The sequence below is a fragment of the Lepidochelys kempii genome, chromosome 14 (genome assembly GCF_965140265.1).
Source record: "Lepidochelys kempii isolate rLepKem1 chromosome 14, rLepKem1.hap2, whole genome shotgun sequence".
NCBI classification, from domain to species: Eukaryota; Metazoa; Chordata; order Testudines; family Cheloniidae; genus Lepidochelys; species Lepidochelys kempii.
This window is the reverse complement of record NC_133269.1, coordinates 38149436-38167746: the sequence shown is the minus strand read 5'-3', so window position 1 is coordinate 38167746 and position 18311 is coordinate 38149436. Positions and strand designations below refer to the sequence as shown.

Below are 18311 nucleotides of genomic sequence, written 5' to 3'. Positions count from 1 at the left end.
AGATTTAATCGGGCTCTATCCAGTGTCCCAGAAGCTATACCAGTATGTACTGACAGCTACAGATGATTTTTCAAAATAGGTAGAAGAATTTTACACTTAGAACTATGACCGCACATGATGTGGAGAAGAAGACATGTGAAATTATATATTAACATGGCTGTCCAGAGCAGATACTGGCAGATCTAGGTTCTGAACTGAATAACGAGGTAACAGTTTACATTTGATGTTATTTTCACTATATGGTCAATTGCACAATCACGGCCGTGTGACACAGAGCTTCAGCAGACCATGCCACCTAAAAAGCAGCAGACTGGATAAAAACACAAATGAATCCATCACAAGATAACGTTAGGGTATTTATTTTCAAATAATCAAGGTAAGTTTCGGGCACTCTGCCATGGATGGCGTATTGTGAATAAGTCTTCAAAACTGAATGATGACACTGAAAATGTTCATAACACGTCACGTTTAAAACAAAAAGTAGTCCTAGCAATGCCATGTGATGTGCCTCCCCTCACACTCTGCTCAGCCAGCTCTTCAAGAAATTAGGTTCAATCGCTAACATCAAGGAATTGGACCAATCGGTCACTATTTGTACAGAGCATTCCAGAAGGTGGTGGACAGAACCCATTGGAATTGTGATGAATTTCCTGGAGCAACTTTCTTTTCTTTGTACTCTAAACCTCACATGACAACAAAAATAGCACCCTTTTGACTGATTTATGGCCGAGAAGAAAGGTCTCCCAATAAAACGTCACCAAATTTCATGTTGTGTGTCATTAAGTGCCAGCATCTTTACTACAATTAAGTTAATTTGTGATGATTGAGTAAAGGAATACAACCCCTTCTCTATTTCTTTATCAAACTGTATTTGTTGTGTCCTTAGAACCAAGAACATGGAAAGCCTGGCAGTACTCTGAAATCAACAGTGGACACTGACAGGACATTCCCTGCAAATAATATTTCTAAAGAAAAATAAACCACAAAAATGAGATTGTAGAAGACATTTTTGTATTTCGCAGGGGTAGGCAACCTATGGCACGTGTGCCAAAGGCGGCATGCAAGCTGATTTTCAGTGGCACTGACACTTCCCGGGTCCTGGCCAAGGGCCGGGGGAGGCTCTGTATTTTAATTTAATTTTAAATGAAGCTTCTTAAACATTTTAAAAACCTTATTTACTTTACATACAACAATAGTTTAGTTATATATTATTGACTTATAGAAAGAGACCTCCTAAAAACGTTAAAATGTATGACTGGCACACAAAACCTTACATTAGAGTGACTAAATGAAGACTCGGCACTCCACTTCTGAACGGTTGCCGACCCCTGGTATCTAAGAATACAGCACTTGAGGTTGGGGACCATGTTTTGTGAGAAAAAGCAAGGAAGGGTCATATCTTGATTACCGATTATATTCAGCTAGAAAGTGAATTAATGCTGACAGAACTCCAAAGAATATTATATAATCTTGTATGAGTGAATTTAAATATATTGCTTCATTAATTCTATCATTTTTAAGCTATTAATTTTCAAAGGTGCAGTGCAGGAGGTGGGTGTATGTGCCCTGCCTCCCAGAGAGAACCAGTCAAGACAATAAAGGGGGGGTTGGAGGGAGAGAGAGCGAGAGGAGGAGAGGGAGAGAGCAGCTGCACATGTGTGTAGTTGTGATGTTTATGACACACGTACATTGTAATTGAACAACCCCGTCTGACAGTTTAATCGTTTATTTTGTGAAGATAAATATTTTGGATTTTCTGAAATTCCACAGTTGAAATACAAATGATGTTATTGAGAAAAGTTAAACTTCAATACAGATTTGAGGGAAGAATAAAAAAAAAAATGTAAATAATTCCATTTCTAAAAATATGTTTAGATGCCTTTTTTTGAAATACTGTGAAATTTAAATTAAAGTATTCTTGTATTTACCCCTTGTTACAATAATATTTTCTAAATTAGAATAATCTTTTTTCTTTCCTATTTTACATTGAGAGTTCACAGGGATAGAAAATTCTGGCAGGAGTGAATGACGCCATCCCCCACCATCTGCTACCCCGGGGCAGGGGACGGGGCAAGGTGAGGGCTGGGGGTTGCCGGGTGTCCGGTTTTCGACTGGACCCTCCAGTGGAAAAGGGAAACTGGCAGCGTCCGGTCAGCAGAAAAACTCCAGTAGCTGCAGTAACCGGCCCCCCCACAGAGGAGCAGCAGCGCTGGGGGGGCCGGTCTGTGCCGCGGGGTCAGTGTCAGGGACCGAGATTCCCCCCGGCCGGAGCCGGGACCGGGCAGATGATCAGGGGAGCCGCGTTTCTACCCCCAGCGTTGAGACCGGGACAGAAATAAGGGCGGAGCGTCCCGAAGAAGGTGCCAGTGAACGTGAAGAGACGGGACCCGTCAGTCACATTGTAAAACGAGACCTCGCCCGCCTCATAGTCCAGGAAAATCCCCACCCGGCTGGGCCGGACGCTCACGGGGAGGGGGGTCGAGGGGGAGGTGAGGGCCTTGTATCCCCCATACCACTGCCACACGGCCCAGTATCCATTCCCAGGGGAGAGTGCGACCCTCCCCTTCCTGCTCACAGATTCCCGACAAACCCCCAGAATCCATCTCGTCTTGTCTCCCACCCCCACCTCCCAGTAACGCCTCCCGCCCGCGAACCCCTCAGCGCCCAGGACAGAGACACAATAATCAAATCTCTCAGGGTTGTCGGGCAGATCCTGGCGTCTGTCTCCATCGCTCACACGTTTCCGATCCCCAGACAGGACGAGGTAGGGATTTGCCGTGTCTGGATCCAGAGTCACGTCCACTGGGGAGAGAGTCACAGAGTCAGGGCCGGGGGCAGGGGCTGGTCACTGGGATCGAAGGGAAATTAACCTGCGTCCCCGTTAATCACTGGGGGGGGTTGTTGCCTGAGGGGAGTCAGGGCCCCTCTGCCTGTGAGGAGACAATGGGGGGAAGGGGCAGGAGGAGCGGGGGAGGGGTGCGAAGGTGTCAGTGGGGGAGGGGGGAGGGGAGAGGCTGATGCCAGGAGAGGAAAGGGGAGGGGCAGGTGACAGGAGCAGAGGGGGGAGGGGTAGAGCGTGGGGCAGGCACAAGGGCAATGTGGGGACAAGGGAAGGGGCAGGCACCATAAGAACAGAGGGGGGGCGAAGGGCAGGATCCCGGGTGCTGCAGAGGGTGGGGGGAGGGGTGGGCTCCATGGGAAAAGAAGGGGATGGACCCCAGGGGGCTGCGGGGGGCAAGGGAAGGGGCGGGCACCAGGGGGCAGAGGGGTGTGAGGGAATGGGGGAGCTCCAATGGGGCAGGGGAAGTCAAGGGGAGGGTGAGCTGCCAGGGGGTGAGATGATGAGGAGTGGGGAGGTGGAACCATGGGGGGAGCGAATGGGCAGGCACTGGTGCTGGGGGGCAGAATGGGGGGTGAGGGAACAGGTGAGCAGAAGGGGGGCAGAGAGAGGGGTGTGGAGAAGGGCAGGACCTAGGGGGGCAGAGGAGTGTGAAGGGAGATGTGGGCACCAGGGGGGCAGAGGGAGGATGAAGGGAGGGGTGGGACCCAGAGATTAGGAGAGGGTGAGGGGAGGGGCGGGCCAGTGCTGAGGTGAGGGGAAGGGCAGAGACCAGGGGTCCAAAGGGGGGCGAGGGGAGGGACTTGCACCAGGCGGGCAGAGGAGGCAAAGGAAATGGCAGGCACCAGGCGGGCAGAGGGGGCAAGGGTAGAGCTGGGACTTGGGGCAGAGGAGGAGCTGGCATCAGGGGACTAGAGGGGTGCTGAGGGGTGCAGGTGTCATGGAGCCAGAGGGCGAGGGGAGGGGCAGAGTGAGAAATAAAGAGAAGGTGGCATGGATGATGGTGGCAGAGGGGCGAGAGGAGAGTGAGGTCAGTGGGGCAGAGGGTGGTGAGGGGGTAGGCACCAGGGAGGAAGGGGACAAGGGGAGGGTCAGGTTTTTGGGGGGGCAGGGGGAAGGAGGGAAGGGTGCGGGGGGTAAGGGAAAGGGTAGGTGCCAGGGGGATTGAGGGGGTTGAGCAGAAGGGCAGACACAGGGAGGGCAGAGGAGGGGAGGGACAAGCACCAGGGGGCAGAGAGGGGCGAGGAGAGAGGCAGGGGCAGGTGGGTAGAGGGAGGTGTTAGGAGACGACATTGGGGAGAGGCAGGTGCCGGGGGGTCAGAGTGGGGCTAGAGGAGGGGTGGGCACAGGGGGGTGAGGGAAGGGGTGCGTGCCAGAGGTCAGAGAGGGTGGGGAGAGAGGCAGGTGCCAGGAGGGCTGAGGGGAGTAAGAAGGGCAGAAGCCAGGACAGCAGAAGAGGGTGAGGGGTGGGACGGCCACCAGGGGACAGAGGGGGTGAGGGCAGTGGCAGGCACCAGGGAAGCAGATGTGAATGAGGGAAGGGGTGGGAGACCTGGCAGCAGAGGAGGGAAAGGGGAGAGGTGGATGCCAGGACATAGCGGGGGTGTGAAGTGATGGGTAGGCTCCAGGGTGTAGAGGATGTTTGGGGGAGAGGGAAAGGTGCCAGGAGGGCAGGGGGGAAGAAAGGGGGGTTTCCGGTGGGGCAGAGGTGGGTGGAAGGCAGGGGCACATGCCAGGGAGGCCAAGTAGGGGACAGAGCAGCCTGGGGAAGCAGAAAGTGGGTGGGAAGAAGGGGAGGGGCGAGGAGGAGGGGTCAGAATAGACGCAGGGTCCAGGTGGGCACAGGCGTGAGAAAAGGGTAAGGGAGGGGCAGGAGCCAGAGGGGTGAGGGAGAGGCAGGTCCCAGGGAATCTCTCTTGCTTTGGGTTCATGTGTGGTTGGTTTCTCGCTAAGAGCAGGTTGGTGTTGGCCCCACACACACTGGGGATGCAGCCCTGCCCTAGGGGGCGCAGCTGGGACTCTCCATGCTGGCGGGCCCCATGGGCACCACCTTCCAGCCAGGCAAACCCCACAGCCAGCCCCGCCCCTTTCCTGGCCCAGCCCGTCTGCCATGGGGCAGTGCTCTGGGTTGGGCTCACTGGGGCGGCCATGCAGTGGAGGATTCTGGGGGAGGGGGGGGCAAATGCGTACTAATAGGCTGTTGCTAATGAGGCCAGGACAGTGGGGAGGGGAGGGGGCATTTCCCCACTTACTGCCCCCTCCATCTGGGAGAAGCTGCACCAAGCGCCAGTCCCAGTTCACATCCGCACAGCCAGTCTACCCTGGGGGTTTGCACCGATGCAAGGAAACCCCGGCAGACATGGCCTGAGACACTGGTGTGCCAGGGGCCGTAACCCCTCCCATCACTGGGGTTATGGATCAATGATTACAGGGTGACTGGAGTAGGGGGGCTGGACTCTGCGTCTCCCAGGTCGGGGCCTGACACCCTGGGCTGCAGAGTCAGCCTAGCTCCCACGCTCTGGCCAGTGCCCAGGGCAATATTTAGACACAGGGGGACGTCATCAGACCCCCAGAGCCCAGCAGCTCAAGCCCTCATGGCGTCCCACGGGGGGATTGAACCGGGGACTCCCCGCTGGGGGCCCAGCCACGGGGCTAAAGGCTGGAAGGGAAGCGGCGGCACATTTCTGTTCATTGAAACTCGTCAGCAAACTCGACAGGGGTTCGTGAATCGTTTCTGTCGACCCAAAATATAATTTTGCAGCAAATAAAGTATTTGTCCAAAACATTTCACCCAGCTTCACTGTAAACCTGTCTGAGCAACTGAGGAGCCCAAATCCCAGTGACTTGCAGTGAGTGACTCTCAACATCCCCAGAAACGCAAAGTTACGGGCAGGTCAGACTCAGGACATCAGCTATGAAACACTCCAGAGCTGCTATTTAATTTGACCTGGTTAAAAAAATTCCCCGAGCCCCTGATCTCGCCCCCAAAATCAGGCTGAAAATGGAGACCCCACAAATCAGCCTGAACTCTGCCCAGAGCGATTGTCCCATGGATGATGTTGGCGGCACAGACCCTCTGCAGCTGCACCTGGGCGTCTCCCAGAGCAGACAATGGTCACAGAGACCGTCCCAGAGCCCCAGGGGCCCCGGTGTCTCCATCTAACCACTGCGCCAGCCACCCCCCTCGCTCTCATTAACCAGCCCTGGATCAGACGCGCTGGGAACTTTCAGACCCAGACTCTGGACACACTCTGGGTTCATGTACACAGCCCGCGGCAGCGAGTCTCCGAACGGGGTGGACAGATTCAGGCTTGTGGGGCTCCCTCCTTGGCACTAAAAATAGCCACATAGACGTTCACGCTCAGGCTGGAGCTCAGGCTCTGAAGCCCAGCATGGAGCCAGGTCTGCCCCTCACAGCGCAAGCAACGAGATTGTCTGTGTCCACGTCCCCTTCACCCCATTCCTGGGACAGGGAACAGCAGCCCCTGGGCCCCTCCCTTCACCCCCAGGGCAGGGGAGCGAGAGCCCTTGGTCTTCTGGGCAGTGGGGCCTCCCAGCACCAACTCCTGGGTCAGTGAGAAAGTGTCTCCACCTGGAGAGCTCTGTGCACCCGGCAAATACACAGATGTGCCCGTGGATCAGGATCCGGGATGGTCCTCTCCCCAGGAGTGATGGAAGCTCCCTAAAAGTAGAGGGGCCTCCGGTGCCTGAACCATGGCCCCGCCCTCCCATGTGGGTCCTTCTCCTGGAGCTCCTGCCCCCGCACCACCCCTTCTCTCCGAACCCCTGCCCTCACACTGCCTCTTCTCAAGACCCCGCCCCCACACAGCCCCTTCTCCCCAAGACTCCACCCCCTCACCACCTCTTCCCCCCCAACACCCGGCCCCAGTGGTAGCTCCTCTCTGCCCCCTCCCGCCCCCCATTGCTCAACCTTACAGCCGGTAAAAAGTGGGAGACCTAGCCCTCCTATCAGTAAAAGTGATGGGGCCATGGTCTCCTGGCCCCTCTCTTCCAGTGCCATTTATTCTCCAGCACCCCCAACCCCGGGAGGAGAGGGGGCCTCGGGGCAGTGTCAGTGAGTTCAGTGCTGGGGGTACGAGTGAGGTTTACACCCCACTTGCTGGAGCTCTGGATATCAAGGGTACGAGGACGTCACAGTGGCCGTGTGAGCCCCGCACTGTCCTGCCAACATGGCTCAGCCCTGACACCTGCTAGAGTCTCTCCCTGGGGAGGAACCGTCCCTGTGGCCCCTTTAGGCCTTGGCCTCCCTGCGGACATGGCCGGTCAGGCTGCCGTCAACGAGAATTACGACATGAGCTCCTGTTCACTGGGAGCCGGACTCTGAGCCTGGGCTGAGATCGGTGACTGGGGAGTGAAAGGCCCCAGCTCCCTCACTGCCCCCCTGAGCCAGCCCAGCGCACCCAGCCATTCAGTGCGATAACAGCGATGCTCACACCTGGTGACACCCCCAGTGCCCGCAGCGGCCAGGGCGAGGGCCTGTCCAAGGAACAATGGGTGCAAGCTGCAGCAAGGGAGACTGAGGCTGGAGATGAGGAAACACTTTCTAAGTCTCAGGGCAGCGAAGCTCTGGACCTGGTCCAAGGGAGGCTGCGGGATCCCCGTCACTGGAGGTTTGTAAGAACAGATTGGACAAATCCCTGCCAGAGATGGTCTAGGCCCTGCCCCAGCACCAGGGGCTGGGCTAGGTGACCTCTCCAGGTCCCTTCCAGCCCTGCAGTGCCACGAGTCTAGGTTACAGCTGTTCCTGGGGTGTGGTGTGGGGCACGTGGCAGAGTTAACACTGTTAGTGACCATAGCAGCTCAGCGTCCCTGCCAGGGGCCTGAGCTGGCACGTGGCTGCCTGTACCCAGCTCAGCAGGGTGTTACTGGGCCGTGTGGACAGGACCTAGGGTTGGCACCTGTCCATAGGGTTGTCAGGCCTCCGTCCTTCACCACAAACCCCTCATCCCCAGCCCCACCCCAGAGCCCGCACCCCTCCCTCACTCTGAACCCCTCGGCCCCAGCCCGGAGCCCCTTTCTGCAACCCAAACCCCTCATCCCCGGCCCCACCCCAGAGTCCGCACCCCCAGCTGGAGTCCTCACCACCCCTGCACCCAACCCCCTGCCCCAGCCCGGAGCCCTCTCCCACACCCTGAACCCCTCATTTCTGGCCCCACCTGGAGCCCACACCCCCAGCCCAGAGCCCATCCCCCCCCGCACCCCAATCCCCTGTCCCATCCTGGAGCCCTCTCCTCTATCCCAAACCCCTCATCCCTGGCTCCACCCCAGAGTCCGCACCACCAGCCGGAGCCCTCATCCCCCTCCCACACCCCAAACCCCTGCCCCAGCCCGGTGAAAGTGAGTGAGGGTGGGGGGAGAGTGAGCGAGGGAGGGAGGGGGGATGGAGGGAGCAAGGGCAGGGCCCCGGAGAGGGGGAAGGGCAGAGCCTCAGGGCAGGGGCGGGACAGGGGTGTTCGGTTTTGTGAGATTAGAAAGTTGGCACCCGACCTGTCCAGGTTTTCCCAGGATTGTCCCTTTGTCCACGTCACTCTCCTGGGAAATCTGTGAGTCTGCCCAGGACGTGACAAGTCCCAGGTGTGTCAATGGCTGTAATGGGGGAGCTGCGGGGTGACCGTGCCTACGCAAAGGGAGCTCTGGGTCCAGAGTGCCTGGGAGCTGCAGAGACGGGGCAGCTCGGAGCAGTGAGTGAGATCAGGAGCTCAGGGCCAGCAGGGCCCAGTCACCCCTGTGCAGGTACCAGCTGCGGGGGTCACTGCCGGGGGCAGCGGGGTAGATCTGGCGCCATGTCCTGCTCGGTGAGGTTGGTACTTGGGGCAGTCCAGGAGCAGGAGCCTGTGGTGGCTGGTGCCCTCTCCTGGGATTCAGATGGGGAGACGGTGCCCGGGTGAGGGGACAGGTGATGTCCATGAAGCAGGCAGATTTCCTGTTTTGTTGGACCTCAGAGGTGGCAACCCGAACAGGACCCCCAGCGGTGTTTGTGTAACTGCCCTGGATGCCCCCCTCCCTCCCAGCTCTGTGTGGTAGGAGACCCTGGAGTGTATGGACCCTGGGCCAGTGGCTCTGCAATGTGTGTGCATGGCCCCTGGGCTCTCTGATCCCTGCTGGAGCGGCCCCGACTCCCCCAGCAGGCTCCAGGGCACACACAGGGTCAGGCAGGAGGCTGGGAGCAAACACACACACAGCTCAGCCCCGGCTGTGAGGCAGAAAAGCTGCCACGGGGGCACAATTAGTTGTAACTGGGTCAGGGGAGTGTCACGGGCTGGTTATAAAAACCTGTCTGCCCTGGCAATGGGGACAGGGCCTTCCTCCCCCCAAATCCAGGGAGACAGTGAACAGCTCCTGTATGGTTCTATTACGCGAGAAGGAAATTGTGGGCTGAAGCCTGGTCTGAGCATAGAAACCCTGCTGCTGGGAAGAGAGAGCTGAGCAGTTCAATGCAAATGATGGACAGATAAGAAAGTCCATTCTGCAGATCCCAGGTACCACCCTGGAAAGGTGACACCAGGCAGAGGTGACAGTAAGCCGGTACGCCCTGGTACGGCATATCGGCAAGAGCCGGTGCGCCGTACTGGGGTGGATCGGCTTCCCCAGGCGCAATTTAAAGGGCCTGCGGCTCCCCACAGCGGCTGGAGCCCCCTGCCCTTTAAATTGCTGCCAGAGCCCTGGAGAAGCGGCGGCGGGGCTGGGGCAGCAATTTAAAGAGCCCAGGGCGGTCGCGGCGGCTGATCAATGGGTCCTTTAAATTGTCCCCGGAGCCCCACAACTGCTTCCCCAAGGCTCCGGCTGGCTCCGGGGACAATTTAAAGGGCCTGGGGTGGTACCGGCAGCCAGGGCTCCGGGGACGATTTAAAGGGCCCAGAGCTCCGGCCGCCGCTACCGCCCAGGGCCCTTTAAACCACTGCCAAAGCCCCCGGCTGCTGCTGTTACCCCAGCGGAGGGGAGGGGGAAGAAGGCACTTGCCAGTATAGGGTGGGCTGTGGCTGGCTCTGACCCCCAGCCCCACCCCTTCCGCTTGAGGTCCCGCCCCTTCCAGGGGCCAGAGCTGGCCCTAGCCCAGCCCCGTGCCGGTAAATCCCTCAACTTACTTTCACCCCTGACACCAGGGGCAGTATTCCCTCACCAATCAGCCCTTTCCCAAAGGGAGCATGTCCCTGCTATGCAATAAACCTGGGATGTCACCTGCCCCTTTCCATCTGCCCCCAGTGACATTGCTTTCTCGAGCCTATTGAATGTCATAGGAAAATGCTCAGTGCAGGGAAAGGAGCAGAGAACTCCCAGGGGGAGGTGGGTCTCACCATGGATAAAATATCAGCGTTATGTACTGTACCTGCGTAGAGCTGGGCGAGTCTCCACCCTGCAACCAAACACAGAGAGAGGGGTGAGAACGCCCCTGATCACCAACACGCTGAGCAGGAGACAATGTGAGACAAGGGTGATACTGGGGGGAATGGAACTTACTGAGCTCAGCCTGGAGTTTGTCTAAAAATAAAACAAAGAGAAATGAGTCAATAGCACATAGAGTCAAGTATCAGGGGGTAGCCGTGTTAGTCTGTATCCACAAAAACAACAAGGAGTCTGCTCCTTGTTGTTTTTGTGAATACCACATAGAGTGACCAGATATCCCGATTTTATAGTACCGATAGTTGGGGCTTTGACTTATATAGGCGCCTATTACCCCCCATCCCCTATCCCGATTTTTCACACTTGCTGTCTAGTCACCCTCATATCACATTATCTTGCAGAAGAGAAGTGAGTCAAAAAGGCTCTAAAGCAGGGAAGTTAAAATCCTTAGACTCAGCCTGGAGGCTACGTCAACAACCGGAGCCTGGCACCTCCTGAGCAGCAAAGGAATTAGCAAGGGGAGAAATATAGTAACCCCACCCGGCCAGGCGCAAGAGGTTGTTAGAGCTAAACAGGGACCCCTCAGCAAGTGGAAATATTAACCCAGTGAAACCAGTAGAAAGGAGCATAAAGTACATCGGGTGAAGTGCATGATGGGAATTAGGAGGCTAAAATGGAATTAGGAGAGTGAACGTCCAGTGACATAAAATAAAGACCAGGGAATTATTTCAGTCCATCAGAATCAGGAAGCCTGTGAGAGAATCGATGGGTTCCCTGGATCCACAGGGGCGAAAGGGAGCAATTGGGAAGGGTACGGACAATGCTGAGAGACTGACTGGTTTCTTTGCCTCAGTTTTTGCCACAGAGAATGTTGGGGAGAGACCTGCCCTGGAGCTGTTCTGTTCATGAAATGAATATCAGGGATTGAGGTGTGAAGACGAGATATTGGAACAACTGGTAAGTTAAAGAGCCAGCAGCCACCAAGAGCAGCGTGGATCCCTGCCAGGGGACAAACGTTCAAGAGTTCTGAAATGTCAGAGCGATATGGCTGAGCTGCAAGCAATAATACGCATCTCTCATTAAAATCAGCGACTATTCTGGAGATTCAGAGGGTTGGGAATGTTGTACCCAGCTTTAAAAATTTGGCAGGAGTAATTCTGAGAATTACAGCCCAGTGAGCTTTACATCAGTAACTGGTAAACTGGTTGAAACAAGAATTAAAACAGAATTCTAAATCAGCTACATGAGAATGATGGGGAAAAGTCCAACTAGCACAGCTGGAAAAGAAAACTGTGGGTTTGTCTACACTTAAACCCCTACAGCAGTGCAGCTGCACCACAGCTGCTGGGGGGCTTCAGCATAGACACGACCTACCCTGAGAGGAGGGATTATCCCATCGTCATAGGTCACCCACCTCCCCCAAAGTCAGTAGCTAGGTTGAGTCTTCTGTTGACCTAGCACTGTCTATACCAGGGGTTAGCTTGGTGGGTTCACTCTCTATTCACACTCCTGAAAAACGTAGCTATACCAAGATAAATTCCTAGAACAGACTAGGCTTGTGTCTCACTAATCTATTAAATGTCATTGAGTATGTCAGTACAGTGTGGCACAAAGGAGAACCCCTGGCATAATTGATGTGGACTTTCAAAAAGTCTTTGAAAAAGTTCCTCACAAAAGGTTATGAAGGAAACGAAGGCTGTCTACGCCACCACTTATGTCTGCAAAACTTATGTCACTCAGGGAAGTGAATATTCCACCCCCTGAGCAACATAAGTTACACTGACATAAGTGTTAGTGTGCACAGCACTATGTTGGTGGGAGAAACTCCTCCTCACATAGCTACCACCACCCGCAGGAGGGGAATCATTATACTGATGGGAGAACTCTCTCCCATTGGCATCGAATGGCTCCACTAGAGATCTTACAGTGGCACGGCTGCATCGGTTCAACTCTGGCATTATAAGCTCTGTAGTGCAGACATTAGTCTTCATGGAGTGAGAGGTTAAGTATTGTCCTGGATCAGAAACCAGCTAAACAACAGAAAACAGGGTAGGAATAAATGGTCAATTTTCATATCTAAAAAGGTTAGTAGTGGGGTGCCTCAAAGTTGGGTGTTAGGACTGGTGTTTAGTCTATTTCAGTGGTTCTCAAACTGTGGGTCAAGACCCCAAAGTGGGTTGTGACCCTGTTTTAATGGGGTTGCCAGGGCTGGCTTAGACTTGCTGGGGCCAAAGCCCGAGACCCACCGCCCAGGGCTGAAGCTGAAGCCTGAGGGCTTCAGCCCTGGGTATTGGGGCTCTGAGTACAGGCCCCCTGTCTGGGATGGAAGCCCCTGGGCTTCGGCTTTGGCCCTGGCCCCCGCACCCAGGGGGCAGAGCTCGGGCAGGCTCTGTCTTCGATCCCCCCTCCTGAGGTCGTGTAGTAATTTTTGTTGTCAGAAGGGAGTTATAGTGCAATGAAGTTTGAGAACCCCTGGTCTATTTATCAGTGACTTGGAACAAAGGATAAGCCCTAAAGAGGCAAAATTTGCAGATGACACACAATTATTTAGGTTACCAAAGAAGTCTGAGTTATTTCAGAGAGACCAAGCTTGGATAACATGATGGCTGATGAAATTCAGTGTTGATCAATGGAAGGTTACGCACATTGCAAGTATAATTAGACCTATGCATGCAGGTTATTGGCTTTAAAATACTCAGGAAAAAGACCTGGGCAGCACTGTGGACCCCTCTTTGAAGAACTCCACTCAGTGTGCAGTGGTATTTAAAGAATGAAGTGTCAGGATGCACAAAGAACAGGACAGAAAATCACACTTATATACATCCTCACCGGTACTGGTCGCCCTATCTCAGGAAGGATATTACAGAGACGGGCAATAATTATGATTTGAGCCCTGAAGGCAAAGCCATATAAAAAGTGATTGAAAAAGATGGGACATTTTAGTTTAGATAGGAGACATGACAGAGATATAGAAAACAGTGAGTGAGAGAGAGATCAATTGGGTTCTCAGACCTACCTTCCCTCCTAGTGCAAGAACAAGAGGATACTCAGCTAAATTGAAAGGTAGCAAATTTCAAACTATAAGAAGAAATACTCTTGTTTACATGATGCATAATTAGCCTGTGGACCTCCTTGCCACAAGATAGCATTGAAGAAAAGAGTTTAACAGAAATAACAGGAAAGGACATTTATATGGCTAATGAGAACATGCTGTTTTACATTGAGTATGGTTATAACAAAACAGACAAGCAAAGAAAAACCCCAAATGGACGAAGGATTCAGAAAGGCCCAGATACTGATATGGAAATGTAAATATCCAGAGTTGTGATAATTCTCAAAAACACAAGCATTCTGCTTCACGGCACAAGCCAAACACTGACAGGGGTCTGGAGGGATTCGAGGGAACTCTCCCTGGGGGCAGATTAGTCGATCATTGGGGTGACGGGACTGGGTGGGACGGGGGTGGAGCCCGCAGCCAATAGCACAGGAGAGCAAATGGGCAGAGTGACACTGTAGCGAGCAGCACAACGACATCATCAGCCACCATGTCCCTGGCCACCTTCTGCCTGGCAGGTCACACCGGGGGTGTTAAGGACTACAGCCAGCTCACAGCATGGGCACAGTGCTGGCTACACAGAGGGCAGAGTGAGCCAAACCCGCTCTCTCCCCTGGCTGTGTGGGAGCAGTAAACCCCTGGGAGTTCAGGGAGTGGGGTTTGGGTCTGTTCATTCTGTGTCCTGAGTGTGAGGGACGAGGGGCAGAGCTTCTCTGTGCACCGCACAAACCAAACGGACTTAGTTCATAGTGAGAGCTCTCAAGACCTGCCTCGGGGGTCTATGAAACTTCTTGCAAAGTTTGAGATTCCCCCTCCTCTCCCATTGCAATGAATAAAGGGACCTCACCTTTCTCTGCACGATGCGCCGCTGGAAGTGAACAACAGGAGAGGTGGGTTACAAGGTAGAAGATTTATCTGTACGTATTGCAAACTCATAGTGGACATTTTTCTACTGGTAGAAAGTAGAACACACACTGGGGTGCTCTGCCTCCAGCTACTCCCACTGCCAGCGTTATACTGGGGACACAAGGCTCGTGCAGGTAAAACGCTGAGTACATGGCTCTCCCCTTTCCCTTTTGGCTGAGGCCCCCCACTGAACTCGACGGTCTGTCTGTCTGTCTGGAATGGGATAACTCTTGAGAACCATGTCCCATCGATTGCAGCGTTTCAGGGGATTTTCTAAGTATCAATGAGCTGAACCCTCCTGATTTTGGTGAAAACTGGAGAACTGGAGAAGCCTGATTTCCACTAAACTCACTGTTTGTTCCCTCAGGATACAGGAGAAGCCAGTGACCTTGGGGTTAGGGTTTAAGGTGAGGGTGAGGTTAGGGTTAGCAGTGGGCCCCTCCCCCACTCCAGTCAGCTCCCACAGCTGCACTTCTTGCCTCCTCTTCTCCCCCCCCCCCCCCCGTATTCCAGCCAGGTCCTTCGCCTCCCCACTCTGGTCAGAACTCTATTGATGTGGGTGAAAATCAGAAAAGCCTGATTTTATTGGAAATCAGTTTTTCCAGTTTTCTGCTTTTCACAGCAATCAGTAGGGTTATGGGCAGGGTTGAGGGAGAATGGTGGTGCAGACCCCTTTGGAAATGTTAGGCATAGTCTGCAGACCTGCCGTGGTCTGTGGTCCACAGGTTGAAAACCACTGCTCTAGGGGGAGAAAATGGGGAGAGGTGAAATTCCCCTGTCGTATTTCTAGGAATAATCCTGACATCAGTTCATGTAACGAGCCCAGACACTGACCTTTCTCGCTCTCCAGTTCAGATTGCAGAGTCTCTAGAGGGAGAAAAGGGGGAGAGAGGAGATTTCATTCCATCGTGTTTATGGTGAAGTTCCTATAATTGTTTAACGCAGCTCTGCTGTAATTATGCAATAGAGAAACAAATGGAGAGACACAGATGGGTCCATCTATTGAGGTCCCCGCACCCCCGTCCTAGGCCAGCTCCTGAGCTTGTGGGTGATGCCTGTCCCCTGATCCTAGTGACACATGGGAACAGCTCCCTCTAAGGCCAGGTTAGTTGGGTGGTGCCCTAGCTAAGAACAGGGTGGAGGTGTCTTTCTTTAGCTGGGTGCTCAGGTCAGCATGAGCCTCGGAGGGAGGAGTGGATGGACCCCTACAGGCATCGCCTCTAAGATCAGCTCTTTCCACTTAGAGCTTGTCCATTTGGTGTCAGCCCTGGGGTACCAACACTGCTAGAAATGGAGGTAGTGGCATGTCTGCCAGTCACTGCTGAGCACAGCCTGAGCGAGAGCATCTTGTGCCCAGTGTGATCGGCGTCTCAGATCAGCTGTGCAAATCCTGAGTGTGTTTGTTTTATTACAGCAATCCTAGCCACAGCACACCAGTATGGCTGATGTGGAGAATTCTCTAAAAGGCCCAGGGGACAAGACAGTGACAGCTGATTGTTTCGTGTTTGGAAATGAGCCCAACAAAGCTGTCTCTAGGCACATAGACAAACTTTACATACAACTCAAAATGAGTGAATCCCTGTGTCAGGGTTCCCTCCCCACTCTGAACTCTAGGGTATAGATGTGGGGACCCACATGAAAGACCCCCTAAGCTTATTTCTACCAGCTTAGGTTAAAACGTCCCCAAGGCACAAATTCTTTGCCATTGCAGGGTACGCTGCCACCACCAAGTGATTTAACAAAGAATCAGGGAAAGGACCACTTGGAGTTCCTATTCCCCCAAAATATCCCCCCAAGCCCTTATACCCCCTTTCCCGGGGAGCCTTGAGAATAATATCCTAACCAATTGGCTACAAAGTGATCACAGACCCAAACCCCTGGGTCTTAGGACAATAGAGAAATCAGTCAGGTTCTTTAAAAGAAGGATTTTATTTAAAAAAAAGGTAAAAATCACCTCTGTAAAATCAGGATGGAAAATAACTTTACAGGGTAACAAAAGATTCAAAAACACAACAGAACTTCCTCTAGGCTTAGTTTCAAAGTTACAAAAAACAGGAATAAACCTCTCTCCAGCAAAGGAAAAATTCACAAGCAAAACAAAAGATAATCTAACACGCCTTGCCTGGCTTTTACTTACAACTTTTGTAATATGAGAGACTTTTAGGATGGTTTATAGGAGCAGGAGTTTTCTGACCTGATGCTTCTCTGCTTCCCAAGAGAACACACACAAACAAAGCCCCCCACCCCCCAAGATTTGAAAGTATCTTCTTCTTCTTTCCCCATTGGTCCTTTTGGTCAGGTGCCAACCAGGTTATTTGAGCTTCTTAACCCCTTACAGGTAAGGAGGAATTCTAGGCTACCCTTAGCCATATGGTTATGACACCCTGTCACCTAAATGTGGACTCAACCCACGTAATGGATCTGTTAAAGCCAGGAACGTTAAGAAAGTTCCTACAACTAATCAGGAAAAAGATCTTGGAGTCATCGTCGAGAGTTCTCTGAAGACATCCATGCAGTGTGCAGTGGTAGTCAAAAAAGCAAACAGGATGTTAGGAATCATTAAAAAAGGGATAGAGAATAAGACGGAGAATATCTTATTGCCCTTCTATAAATCCATGGTACGCCCACACCTTGAATACTGAGTATAGACGTGGTCTCCTCATCTCAAAAAAGATATATTGGCATTAGAAAAGGTTCAGAGAAGGGCAACTAAAATGATAGGGGTTTGGAATGGGTCCCATATGAGGAGAGATTAAAGAGGCTAGGACTTTTTAGCTTGGAAAAGAGGAGACTAAGGGGGGATATGATAGAGGTATATAAAATCATGAGTGGTGTGGAGAAAGTTATTTACTTGTTCCCATAATATAAGAACTAGGGGCCACCAAATGAAATTAATGGGCCACAGGTTTAAAACAAATAAAAGGAAGTTCTTCTTCACACAGCACACAGTCAACCTGTGGAACTCCTTGCCTCAGGAGGTTGTGAAGGCTAGGACTACAACAGGGTTTAAAAGAGAACTGGATAATTTCATGGAGGTTAAGTCCATTAATGGCTATTAGCCAGGATGGGTAAGGAATGGTTTCCCTAGCCTCTGTTTGTCAGAGGGTGGAGATGGATGGCAGGAGAGAGATCACTTGATCATTACCTGTTAGGTTATGGTGCAATGAAGTTTGAGAACCCCTGGTCTATTTATCAGTGACTTGGAACAAAGGATAAGCCCTAAAGAGGCAAAATTTGCAGATGACACACAATTATTTAGGTTACCAAAGAAGTCTGAGTTATTTCAGAGAGACCAAGCTTGGATAACATGATGGCTGATGAAATTCAGTGTTGATCAATGGAAGGTTACGCACATTGCAAGTATAATTAGACCTATGCATGCAGGTTATTGGCTTTAAAATACTCAGGAAAAAGACCTGGGCAGCACTGTGGACCCCTCTTTGAAGAACTCCACTCAGTGTGCAGTGGTATTTAAAGAATGAAGTGTCAGGATGCACAAAGAACAGGACAGAAAATCACACTTATATACATCCTCACCGGTACTGGTCGCCCTATCTCAGGAAGGATATTACAGAGACGGGCAATAATTATGATTTGAGCCCTGAAGGCAAAGCCATATAAAAAGTGATTGAAAAAGATGGGACATTTTAGTTTAGATAGGAGACATGACAGAGATATAGAAAACAGTGAGTGAGAGAGAGATCAATTGGGTTCTCAGACCTACCTTCCCTCCTAGTGCAAGAACAAGAGGATACTCAGCTAAATTGAAAGGTAGCAAATTTCAAACTATAAGAAGAAATACTCTTGTTTACATGATGCATAATTAGCCTGTGGACCTCCTTGCCACAAGATAGCATTGAAGAAAAGAGTTTAACAGAAATAACAGGAAAGGACATTTATATGGCTAATGAGAACATGCTGTTTTACATTGAGTATGGTTATAACAAAACAGACAAGCAAAGAAAAACCCCAAATGGACGAAGGATTCAGAAAGGCCCAGATACTGATATGGAAATGTAAATATCCAGAGTTGTGATAATTCTCAAAAACACAAGCATTCTGCTTCACGGCACAAGCCAAACACTGACAGGGGTCTGGAGGGATTCGAGGGAACTCTCCCTGGGGGCAGATTAGTCGATCATTGGGGTG

The 18311-nt window shown here is 52.4% G+C and overlaps 2 protein-coding genes across 5 annotated transcripts in view; both read right to left on the bottom strand.

Annotated features, from left to right (window-relative positions):
- LOC140898041 (butyrophilin subfamily 1 member A1-like) overlaps positions 1-18311 on the bottom strand; it is a 317607-nt gene that overhangs the window by 271791 nt on the left and 27505 nt on the right. For 3 of the 4 annotated variants that reach the window (XM_073311458.1, XM_073311454.1, XM_073311455.1), the window contains 2 exons: positions 14997-15029; positions 14104-14124 (listed from right to left, as the gene is read on the bottom strand). In XM_073311458.1, the coding sequence (XP_073167559.1) occupies positions 14104-14124; positions 14997-15029 (54 nt within the window). The remainder of the gene's footprint in view (positions 1-14103; positions 14125-14996; positions 15030-18311) is intronic. The other variant, XM_073311457.1, reaches the window with a different exon arrangement.
- The window catches only part of LOC140898051 (butyrophilin subfamily 1 member A1-like), a 179779-nt gene continuing 161875 nt past the window's right edge, over positions 408-18311 (bottom strand). The window contains exon 10 of the mRNA XM_073311488.1: positions 408-2802. Within this exon, the coding sequence (XP_073167589.1) occupies positions 2243-2802 (560 nt within the window). The 3' untranslated portion in view covers positions 408-2242. The remainder of the gene's footprint in view (positions 2803-18311) is intronic.